Raw genomic sequence first — 12,676 nt, 5'->3', positions numbered from 1 at the left:
TTGAAACTTTGACGTTTATTAAATGTTGTTGGACTCCTCTGTAGTGTGATGCCTCTTTGACATGTCAAAAACTGTTTCGAGGCTCCCAGCATCATCATGAACAATGTTGTCTGGACTTCTGAAGTCCGTTCCGTAGCTCATCATCTGTATATACGAAGTCAGGCGGTCTACCACGTCTGCAGCAGATCAGTTGCAGAAAATGTGCGGTGTTTCTGCACCAATACAAATGCGTGTATTAGAAACTGATTGCAGATCTGCAGTGTGTGAATGTACCTGTAGTGTTTTACATCAAAAACAATGCTTTTTTTTTTTTGTAGGTGTGAACATACCCTAAGGCTGCGTTCACACCTACAGGATCTGCAGCAGATTTGATGCTGTGTTCAGTTATTTCAATTGAAATCTGCTGCAGAAAATCAGCTGCAGATCCTGTAGGTGTGAACGCACCATAAATGTGTTTGTACATCTTTTGACCTAAAGAAACGCATGACTCGTAATGTGATCAAAAAAAAAATGCCACAAAAAGCACATTCTTGTTTGAGAAACAAAATGCCATGCTGATACTATGTGTGAATGAAGCCTGAATGGACCTTGGTGGGTAGACATGGGGCCCAGAGGCTTTGGTTGGGCCCCTGTTGTAACAGGTACGGTTTCCCATAGCAACCACTCCACTATGAAGGCCGGACTGGTTGCTATGGGTATTGGCGCTGCAGTATGTGGGGTTTGTCTGGTATAGTAACACATGCCCCCAGGAGACCACACATAATACAGAGGCAGCGCTGGGCGATGGATGCGGACATTATAGGTGACAGCGCAGCCGCCGAGGATTTCCTGTTGCCAGGACAACGCAGCCAGCCGCCAGCCTGACCGCCGCCGCCTGTGTCTCAGGAGCTGAATGAAGCTTTGGTCATGTGGGGGGAAGCCTGCAAGATGGCGGCCGGGAGCCTGAGGGATGCGGCGTGACTGCGATCATCCCGGGTCCTCCATACAGAGAGTGAGTCCTCCGGGCCGGCAGCCCCCATTTCCCCCTCCCCCTGTGTATACAGATAGCCCGGGCTGCAGTGTGATGGCCGCTCCTGGGTCACCTGGCACCATGGCTGATGCTGTAACTTTGTCTTGCAGTGATCTCCAGCGCGACCACAAGCCGCAGCCACAGCCTGTAGTGAGGGAGCACCGAGCCGCCGCCATGGCCCTCACCTTGTTCGGTGAGTATCCCGGATGATGTGTGTGATCGTACATCTTATCCATTGTTTCCTCTCCAGGCTCTGCCTATGGGCGTGTGCTCCCCAGCATGTCCTCTACAATGTCTCATCTATTAGTATGGCCGCAGCTGCTGCAGCACCTCTCTCTACCTGTCTCCTAGTGATATGTCCAGTATAGTCATCCACATGTAACGTATAGTCATCCATATGTAACCTATAGTCATCCATATGTAACCTATAGTCATCCACATGTAACCTATAGTCATCCATATGTAACCTATAGCCATCCATATGTAACCTATAGCCATCCATATGTAACCTATAGCCATCCACATGTAACCTATAGCCATCCACATGTAACCTATAGTCATCCATATGTAACCTATAGCCATCCATATGTAACCTATAGCCATCCATATGTAACCTATAGCCATCCATATGTAACCTATAGCCATAAGGGATACTGGGACAGTGATGTGTATGGACCAGTACCTGCACAGTGTATGGTCGTGTTCACACAGCAAGTTACTGTAATGAGATATATGGTCATATAACTGCGCAGTTTATGGTTGTATTCACACAGGCGGTTATTATGATGAGAGATATGTTCCTATAACTGCGCATTGTATGGTCGTGTTCACACAGGCGGTTACTATGATGAGAGATATGGTCCTATAACTGCGCAGTGTATGGTCGTGTTCACACAGGCACTTACTATGATGAGAGATATGTTCCTATAACTGCGCATTGTATGGTCGTGTTCACACAGGCGGTTACTATGATGAGAGATATGGTCCTATAACTGTGCAGTGTATGGTCGTGTTCACACAGCAGGTTACTATGATGAGCTATATGGTTGTATAACTGCACAATGTATGGTTGTGTTCACACAGCAGGTTACTATGATGAGAGATATGGTCCTATAACTGCACAATGTATGGTCGTGTTCACACAGCAGGTTACTATGATGAGCTATATGGCTGTATAACTGCACAATGTATGGTTGTGTTCACACAGCAGGTTACTATGATGAGAGATATGGTCCTATAACTGCACAATGTATGGTTGTGTTCACACAGGTGGTTACTATGATGAGAGATATGGTCCTATAACTGTGCAGTGTATGGTCGTGTTCGCACAGGCAGTTACTATGATGAGAGATATGGTCCTATAACTGTGCAGTGTATGGTCGTGTTCGCACAGGCAGTTACTATGATGAGAGATATGGTCCTATAACTGTGTAGTGTATGGTCGTGTTCACACAGGCGGTGACTATGATGAGATATATGGTCACATAACTGCACACTGGATAGACGTGTTCACACAGGCAGTTACTATGATGAGATATATGGCTGTATAACTGTGCAGTGTATGGTCGTATTAACCCAGGCAGTTACTATGACAAGATATATGGTCGTGTTCACACAGGCGGTGCAAGGATTATGTGTGAGTCGCAACGTAGTGACAGTCATGACTTAATCCTATGCGGTGGCTTCTTTGTGAAGGATTTTGGATACTTATTTATTTCAGTACCTTTCTACAGCACGCCGCATACGTAGGATCACTGTCCCTCAACCTGTGGCTCTCAAGCTGTTGCAAAGACTACAACCCCCATCATGCTGTGCCAGTCTGGCAGTTTTGTAGTGATGAGTACAGCTTAACCATGCTGTAGTCCAGTCATACAGGTGTCTGAAGAAGTTGGATGCAGCCCTAGGGAGTCCAGGATAACATGGATACAGCCTATGGCCTATCTTTCCCAGGACTCCCTAGGGCTGCACCCAACTTCTCCAGGCAGCAGGAGTCAGATGGGGAGTGTTTGGGTTTGGTTGAGCCTGAACTCATCCCTACACATGGACACTCAGCTGAGTGGAGCGTGCAGCATCTGTATGAAGGGATTGAAGCCAAGTTTTCACCAATCTAAAATGTATGGCCAGTTTAAAGGGGTATTTCAATCTGAATAAGTTATCTCCTATTCCCAGGCTAGGAAATAACAAGCTGATCGGTGTGGGTGCGAGCACTGATCCCAGTCAGAGTACATTAGATGTCTTTATGTTAGTGTAGTATGTGTATTATTGGGACGTTACGGGCCGCTATCATAGTGAAGATCCATTATATGACACCTATAGGAGACTATATAAAGCACTGCCCAGTTTATGGAGTAAGTGCAGTTCATAGAACTGTAACTTAAGAAGAGAAGCAATCTGTTGGGACTTGTGCTGTGATGAATGGGACTGCATTTAGGGGTTAGAGATCAATGCAGTGGCAGATGGCAGCTGAGGAGGGGGCTACTGTATAGTGCGGCTCTCTCAGCTGTTTGTTAGGGGGGCTATGATTAGGGTCCTAATAAAGAGGATTTTACCAGAAAAAATATTTTCGGTGTTTTAGGAGAAAGCTTTACAGTTTCCATGATGGTTGTCACCCAGCTGACAGGGACAGGTCCATGCTGGATGGACTAGTTGCCAGGGCAACCAAATGACACCCAGCGTGTTTCTTACATAAATAGGACTGCCCATTGTGGTCTCCTGTGACTGACGATGGGGCATGAATGGAGTTGAGCTGTAATACCACACACAACCTGAGGACAGGGGTGGTGCTTTTTATTAGTTTGTTGTTGTTTTTTTGTTTGTTTGATTTTTTTTTTTTTGAAAAAAGCAACATTTTTTTTTTAATTCTTTCAAATAACCGGTGTCAGAAAATTATACAGATTTGTAAATCTTTAATTTAAACAATTTCAGTACTTATCAGCTACTGTATGTCCTGCAGGAAGTGGTGTATTCTTTCAAGCCTAAAACAGTGCCACCTCTGTCTGTGACAGGAACTGTCCAGAACATAAGAGGTTTTCTATGGGGATTTGCTACTGCTCTGGACAGTTCCTGTCACAGACAGAGGTGGCAGCAGAGAGCACTGTGTCAGACTGGAAAGAATACACCACTTCTTGCAGGACATACAGCAGCTAATAAGTACTGGAAGACTTGAGTTTTTTTCATCTGGAGTACTCCTTTAGTCTTGTGATAACCTCCTTTAGAGAGGGTTTTCAGGCCTACAAATCCTTAGTATAGACCATAAATAAGTATCATCATGTTAGCTGACCAGCAAGGGAAGCTGGGAGCCAGACCACCAGTGGTTTGACATTATAGTCTAGAAACACACCATGATGCCTGTAAGCAACAACTGACTGGTAAAACCTGTCATAATCCAATATTTAACCTTCCACTTGCCAATAGACAATATGGGTGCTCCATCTCTAGTAATAGGCTGTGTTGCCTCATGGTATAAGATGCTGCTGGAAAATAATATTACACGGCCAGAGTAATTGTAGAAGATTTATTTCGGGAGCCAAGATTTGTGTCTTCTCATTAATCTGAAAGTGATTGTTCAGCCAAACATGTCCCTCCTAGTACATAAAATATCCATATGGAGCTCCATCTACCATCTTTACTGCACAGATGTCACCGGCTTGTGGCATATGCGCCATAGCTGGTACTAGTCTAGGCCAGACGCCATAAGGCTTGCCTTACATGTACTGCACTGGTCAGACTTTAGATCATTTCAGTGCACGTAATGGATTCAAGTTGTATGGATTAGGCTGGGTTGACACTGCGTTTTGCTGTCTATTTAACAGCATGAAAAAACGGATGTATTGGTGCGCATCTGTTTTAATCCGTTTTTCTATTGACTTCTAGCATAAAAAGACAAAACAAAATGCATCTTTTTTTAATGTACACAAAAACCTGGTCAGCCATGTTTTTATGTACACTGAAGAACGGGTGTGTTTTGATCCTTTTTTTTAATAATGGAAAAATTTGTTTTTTTTTTCCTATTAGACAGCAAAAAACGCAGTGTGAACCCAGCCTAAAGCCTCTATTACATGGGGCGATGCAGAGGAGCAAATAAGTACTGTCAGTACTCGCTTGCTCCTCGTTCCCTACTCACTGCTGCCGCTATTGAACTTGTCGGCATCAAGCGGGTGAGTGCAGCAGAGGTGCGAGGGGGGTGCCCAAAGTAGATAGCAGTGGTCTTGGTGCGTTTACAAAGGGTGATAATTTGCCCAATCGAACGATTTCGAAGTAACAATGTGTTTTTTATAACGATCAGCATTGAAACGGAACGAAAATTGTAATTGCGATCGTTTTAAAATCGCTTAAGCCTATCTCACACACAGTGTGAATCGGTGAAAGACTGTTTACACGAAGCGATCTGCAAATTTTTAGAGAACGACCAAAGAGGATTAGAGAACATGTTGAAAGATCAAAATGAACAATTACTCGCTCGTCGCTTGATCGTTCAGTGTTTACACAAGCCAATTATCGCTCAAATGCGATCGTTATCGCGAAAATTTAAACGATAATCATTCCGTGTAAACACAGCATTAGACTGGGTTCACACTACGTATATTTCAGTCAGTATTTTGGTCCTCATATTGCAACCAAAACCAGGAGTGGATTGAAAACACAGAAAGGCTCTGTTCACACAATGGTGAAATCGAGTGGATGGCCGCCATTTAATCGCAAATATTTGCTGTTATTTACAGTTTTACAGTTATATGGCAGCCATCCACTCAATTTCACCATTGTGTGAATATAGCCTTTCTGTGTTTTCAATCCATTCCTGGTTGAGGTTGCAAAATACTGACCAAATACTTACTGAAATATTCTGTGTGTGAACCCAGCCATACCCAGGATGGCTATCTATGACTATCTGTTATAGGGCCAGCCATCCTACCAATAAACAAGCCTGATCCCACTTCTAAAGTCTATCATCCGTTTTGTGTTGTCTGTGGTCTGGGCTGTAGATAAATGGCTGTGATTTCTGGCCAGCTGCTGCCGCCGCCATGCCTGGTGGTATCAGCTGTCCTCCTGTATTCTTGGATTGCTGCCATGGCTTCCATCTATAAGGTGACAGCATAGAGATATCCTTGGATATGTAGCTGTACGTCAGGCTTTTAGTACACGTCCTAGAGGGCTCCTCACTTAGCTGCTCCAGACTCGTGCCTGGTTATGCAGGTTGACCAGAGACTGCAAAAGATTACCGATCAGCCTGATAGGCTCATTTGCAGATCCCTAACAAGGTAGTCAGCTGACAAACAAGTGTTTAGCATTTATCTGCTGATCACTGACCAGTAGAGATGAGCGAACCGGGTTCGAGTCCATCCGAACCCGAACGTTCGGGATTTGATTAGCGGTGGCTGCTGAACTTGGATAAAGCCCTAAGGCTATGTGGAAAACATGGATATAGTCATTGGCTGTATCCATGTTTTCCAGACAACCTTAGAGCTTTAGCCAACTTTAGCAGCCCCAGCTAATCAAATACCGAAGTTGGATAAAGCTCTAAGGTTGTCTGGAAAACATGGATACAACCAATGACTATATCCATGTTTTCCACATAGCCTTAGGGCTTAATCCAAATTCAGCAGCCACTGCAACCTGGCTGTGTCCAGTGACTGGCTTACCCCTGTGCCTAGGCGAACCATTGAACATTGGTCATATTTACAACCCGTCCTCCCCGGGCTTCATCCTCATTCAGTACTTTTGGGTTTATTTTCCTCCTGATGCAGCATCCATCTTTAGCCGCGGAGTCTTTCCCCCCGCAGCTTTGTTTGCTGCCGCTTCCTTAGTGTTTCCTTTTCTGCCCTCCGGTCACACAACAAGGGAAGGGTGAGTGAAAGTTTTCAGGTTGTATGGAATGGACAGGAAAGGAAGTGCTGATCCTGGCTGAATGTACCAGAAGGTGGGAGGTTATATAATCTGGCGGTAAATCAGATTGTTTCCTCTAGTTTCCTGGCCTGCCGGCTTCTGGGAGGGTTCTTATTCCTTATTAGATTGGCAGTGATTGGAAAGTGCAGAAACAGCTACTGGGAATATACGAGGGGAGGGGATTTTCCTATTAGAAGTAGGGATAAGCTGGCAGGGTGTAGATTTACAGCAGCTTGTATACTGTCCTGTATACCTCCCATGAAGCTTATCAGGAGGGCTGACGGGGCAGATATGTCTTTTCCTGTCTATGGGTACTATTACACGGGCCGATGGGGGCCCGATAATAAATGTAAATGAGCGCCGATCCGCTAGATCGAAAAAAAGAAGATAGGGGCGCTCCCTTGTGCAATATTGACATGCGCTTTCTACAATGTGTGCAGCACTGTGGGGGATTATCCCACCTGAGGCGGTTGTGCTAAAATATAGGCAAAACACTATAGAGCGCTTGGGTAGAAATGTCAACAGAGCTCCTCCGGGGGACGTCACTGCCGGGGCAGGAGTGTACAAACTTCTATATGATGATCACGGATCAATGGACCAAAGGGAACCCCCAGATTCGCCCCTTCTCCCTGCATCCACCTGCTCGCCCGATGAGCAGGCAGGGGGGCACAGCAAGTAGGGAGGTGGCGTGGCCTCCTCATGAGCCTCATTTATCATGATTTATGCCTGATCATGGTAAATCCTGATCCAAATCTACACCTGCACAAAGGGTTAGAAAGTTCATATCCAACATGCCCAATCCTTTTCTCCCTGGACATCTGCAGCTGGGGAAGAGTCTGGAGACATCCATACATATGAGATAGCAGGTTTGGCAGACATATATTCAGTGTGTATGACCAGTTAAAGGCATATGGCTGCCCTTCCTATCTGCATCATTTGCATGCAGTACTACAGCTCTCCTGTAGTGGCCGCTGCAGTACAGCTGGCTGAGAAGCTGTAAGCCAGAATGGCAACAAAGCCTGCCTGTCAATCATCTGATAGCTTCATAAAGAGGGGTTGTCATGATGAGACAGGAAAGCCTCTTAAATTCTCTGGTTTATTATATGAAGGCACTCATTGCTACAATTTTGATAACAATAGCATATTATGCCACCACAGGTTGGTGTATAGCTGATGGCAATCGGCCACATACAGTGGGCTGTCTGCTGGGGAAGGGGATTGCATTCAGCGTCTAGTAATTACGGCATCTAATAGACGTGTCAGTCTCTTTAAGGGGGGTTGCGCAAGGTCAAAGCTATAGAACAGTCATGACGTCTGTGGGCTTAATCAATGATTCTGGTGGGTTTTGCCTTTTTCATTGGGTCTTTGGGCCCTATTCCTCCGGACGATTATCGTTCAGATTATCGTTAAATCGTTCAAATCTAAATGATAATCGTTAATGCAGTTAACGATTAACGACCGAACGAGAAATCGTTGGTCGCTTTATAAGACCTGGACCTATTTTTATCGCTGCGCGTTCGCAAATCGTTCGCATTGAATAAGACGTCGTTTGGTCGTTCTCAGTAGATACGAACGCAGTCGCGAAGAAACAGCGAAGAAAAAACAATCGCAAATACGATCATAAGTAACGATTATCGTTCCATGGAAATGAGTGAACGTTTTCAGGTCTTTTATAATAGCGGTCGTTTGAGATCGTTAATCGTTAACGATTATGCGAACGATAATCGTCCGGTGGAATAGGGCCCTTTGTGTTTAGTGACCCTGTAACATAGCAGATCTTTGGGGTGTTTCTTGCTTACACACGTAGCTGAAGTCCTGATCGCAGTTAGTTATTTTAATTCCATTTCATGCTCTGATCTTCTGCGCCACAGTTGTGACCGGAGCTTATTAAAGAGTCATCTTATGAGGTCACCGCCATAAAGATCTGGGCTTTGCTTAGTGGCTGGCAGCCAGAAGCTGAATGATGTTGTCTGCTTTTATGTGTTGTCTTGGATAAGATGAGCTAAGGAAAAAAGATGTTCAAAGAAGCCTTCTCTTTTTTTTTCACCTTCCCTGGAGGCATACTTTATAAATGTGTAATGGGAAGGTCAGTTCCTAGACCCGGGTTTTATCTTAGATATACTGTATGTCATTCTGCTTCTACATTCACTCCTTTACTCTTCTGCTCAATTGTACAGTCAATTGTACAGTTAGTTTTGTTAAAGCGTTACTTTTGTGGGGAAAAAAAGTGTTAGCAAATAAACTAGTGTCAGAAAGTTCTATAGATTTGTGATTCACTTTAATGTAAAAATCTTAAGTCTTCCAATACTTATCAGCTGCTGTATGTCCTGCAGGAAGTGGTGTATTCTTTCCAGTCTGACTGCCACCTCTGTCCATGTCAGGAACTGTCCAGAGCTGTAGCCTTTCAAGGATAGAGGTTGCAGCAGGGAGCATCGGTACCTATGAGACCTTGGTGCCTGAGGGGGCCGAAATACATTATGGTTCGGAAACTCCCAAGGTTACATAAACTACTTACGTTTGTACAACTCCCACTGACTTTATTGGAAGTTACATATACTGTGTAAAACAGTTAACTCTGCTGTTTTATCTTCCTGACCACCTGCAGCAGCCACAAGAAGGCCCGAAAGGGGTTGGGGAGTCTTCATTCCCACATGGGAATACGCTCTAAGGGTGCGTTCACACCTACAGGATCTGCAGCAGATCTGCAGCAGATTTGATGCTGTGTTCAGTTATTTAAATGAAATCTGCTGCAGAAAATCAGCTGCAGATTCTGTAGGTGTGAACGCACCATAAAGGAGTATTTGTCACTGAAAAACTTTTCACATGTCCCTAGGATATGACAAAAGTTTTTCTATCAGTGAATACTCTGACCCCAATCAGCTAAAGAGTGGAGAGAGCCAAGCACTGCCACACACTCCTCTCCCCCTCAACCCTGACTGCCACATAGACTTACATGTGACAAGAGTCTGTCCAGGTCACGTGACATGGAATTGGGGAGAGAATGCTCTATATGGGTACTTCTGGTTCGTTCTCCTGATCAGTTGGGATACTCAGACCCTTCTAGTTATGGCCCTGTATATATCTTCTTGAATAAATAAAAGGCCCTATTACACAAAGCAATATCGTCCGATTATCAGCCATTACGACCGATAATCATTTGTGTAATAAAAGGCAACGATCAGCCAACATGCACAATGCCGGCTGATTGTTGTCTTGCAACTTCTTTCAACACACGCTGAAAGACTCATGACTAGGAAAGCACTGATCTGCTGGTGTCGTTCTAAAGATCATCTGGGGTTCCCCTCCCGCAGCTCGTTTGCTTCCGCTCATCGCCCCTTGTAATAGGAGCTTAACACTGATGGAGCCTCAGATGCTATATGATTCCATTGACATTGTAAGATTACAATGTTCTGAGAATTTACTAAATCCCCCATCCTGTCCTTAATGTGACTTGGATGAAAATACAGGATACTTATTTTATTGTTTGTAGGGCCTAGATGGTAATGAAGTCTTTAGATTTTTTTTTAGTTGATGTATATGACATTGGCTCCTGGATTGGTATAACAAGTAGTTTTGCACCCTTAATGGGAGGTTTCTGTTCTTGTTTCCAAACCATTCACATTACATACTGTTGCACCAGAATGTATATATCTGATTACTTATTCAGCTTTTTAGCGCATATAGAGATGTAATTTTCTGACTTAGACATGCTTGTCATTGACCTATGCTTTTCTTTACTTTTTCTTTCAGATAATGATGAGTACAGGCCTCCTGTGTGGAAGTCTTACTGTAAGTATTCTACAATATGGTGAGCTCCATCTATCAGACATACTGCACCAGGAAAGAACACATTGACACACGCGGGAAAGAACATGCTGTCAGTGTCGGCTGATAAATGTGTTGGAGCAGCTGCCATTGTGATCTAATGGGAGGCAGACAGGAAATCTTTCTAGAGACGACAATGATACAGCAAAAACCAGAGAGAGAATGATAAGGCTAGGTTCACACTGCGTTTTCAGCATCCGTTTAACGCATCCGTTTTTTTCAAAAAACGCATGAAAAACGGATTGCAAAAAACGGATTCATTTGTGTGCATCCGTTTTTCCATTGACTTCCATTATAAAAAAAAACGCATCCGTTTTTTTTGGCGGACCAAAACGGACCAAAAAACGTTGCTGACCCTATTTTTCTGGACGTTAAAAAAAACGGATCCGTTAAACGGATGCTGAAAACGCAGTGTGAACCTAGCCTAAGATAGAGATACCATTAATGATGAATTCCTTTTTAAATAAAAGATATAAAATTACTTCTACATTGCTTTATGAATGGCAGCAGGGGTTGTCTGGGATTAGGAAATCACAGCTGCTTTGCTAAAAACATTGGTAGTTGTGTGTGGCTGTGCCTCTACATTAAGCTGCAGTACTGCACAAAGCCTATTGACAAGGGGCACTGATAGTAATTTACTTGATAAGATAACAGATGGGGTGGCGATGGCAACTATTAGCCTATTTATAGAGTTGCCACCTAGGTTGATATAGATCTTGGATGGGATGCTGTAGATTTATACATTATGATTAAGGGATTCCCCCAAAAAGGGGTTATCTGGGTGGGTAAAATATGTGCTGAAGCATCCCCTTTAGTAAGGAGTTCTTACTAACAATTCATTCCATACTTTTATCTTTTCAGTCTCCTTCTGCTAGTTCTAAGCTGCTGCTTTCTGCTGAAGACAAAAATCTGTGTGTGAACTTTTCTGTCTGTCCCCCTCCCCCCTCCCTGATATAAATAAGTCCCTATCTGCAACTTTGCTGATGAACTCACTGTGATTAATCTTCCTGGCATTACAAAGTTGCAGATAGGGACTTGTTTACATCAGCTGTATTCAAAGGGAGGGGGTTGAGAGCAGGGACGGACAGAGAGAGCAAGTGTTCCCTTACTCAATAAACTACTTTTGTGAATAGCGCTTAAGATATTAGGTGACTTATGGTTGTATTGCACAGCACGATATTGAGGGGGAAATAAGTGCCTACCTGTCAACTCAACGATCGCCTACCCCTCGTTCCCCCCTCACTGTCTGTGCTATTACACACAGAGACAACAAGTGGGGAAGAGCAGGAGGAGCTGCCCAGATGATCCTTAGATCATTTTGGCTGCCCATTGACATCAGTGGTGGTCTGCTGCCGGCGCTTCTGTTGACAGCAGACCGTCGTTGACATGATTGTTGTGTTTTGCCATGTTGAAAGACCACGATTAGTCGACTTTGTGCATGTTGGCTGATGGTGGTCTTTTAACATGTCCTATTACACCAAATGATTATCGGGCAGGAACGGACAATAATCGTTTGGTGTAATAAGGCCTTAAATCACGGCCTAAAAACCAATATACAAATAATAGGCATTAAAATTAACGCCAAATCAGCACGATAAAAACAATAGTGTTTGCAAAAATCATTCAACTTTTTACATGCCAAATAATTTCCTAATGTATCTTGAGGGCTGTCAGAGCTCAGTTTTTCTGATGCAGAGCCCCAGATCTCCAGCGAGGACATAGATTTTAAACCTAATGTTGAGCAGCTGCCACTAGAGGGAGTATAGCGTGTTTATTATTGAGCCCACTATGTAAACTTTAGGCTGTAATCTCTTTGTCCTGTTCACATGGGGCTGATCAGTGTCAGTGTCCGTTCTACCAACAAAGTAGAAATTGGCTTGACCGCGTACACAATGCTGAGAAAAAATAATAATAAAAGCCCCTGTCTTATTATTGGGGAAACAGGGTAGTAAGAATAAA

At 43.9% G+C, this 12,676-nt stretch overlaps 1 protein-coding gene across 1 annotated transcript in view; it reads left to right on the top strand.

The window, feature by feature from the left end:
* Positions 1–715: 715 nt before the first annotated feature.
* CHN1 (chimerin 1) overlaps positions 716–12,676 on the top strand; it is a 78,511-nt gene continuing 66,550 nt past the window's right edge. The window contains exons 1-3 of the mRNA XM_069985159.1: positions 716–991; positions 1,120–1,202; positions 10,643–10,681. Of these exons, the coding sequence (XP_069841260.1) occupies positions 1,184–1,202; positions 10,643–10,681 (58 nt within the window). The 5' untranslated portion in view covers positions 716–991; positions 1,120–1,183. The remainder of the gene's footprint in view (positions 992–1,119; positions 1,203–10,642; positions 10,682–12,676) is intronic.

This window comes from Dendropsophus ebraccatus, chromosome 9 (assembly GCF_027789765.1).
Source record: "Dendropsophus ebraccatus isolate aDenEbr1 chromosome 9, aDenEbr1.pat, whole genome shotgun sequence".
In the NCBI taxonomy this organism is placed as follows: Eukaryota; Metazoa; Chordata; class Amphibia; order Anura; family Hylidae; genus Dendropsophus; species Dendropsophus ebraccatus.
This window is presented reverse-complemented; position numbering and strand designations above follow the sequence as displayed.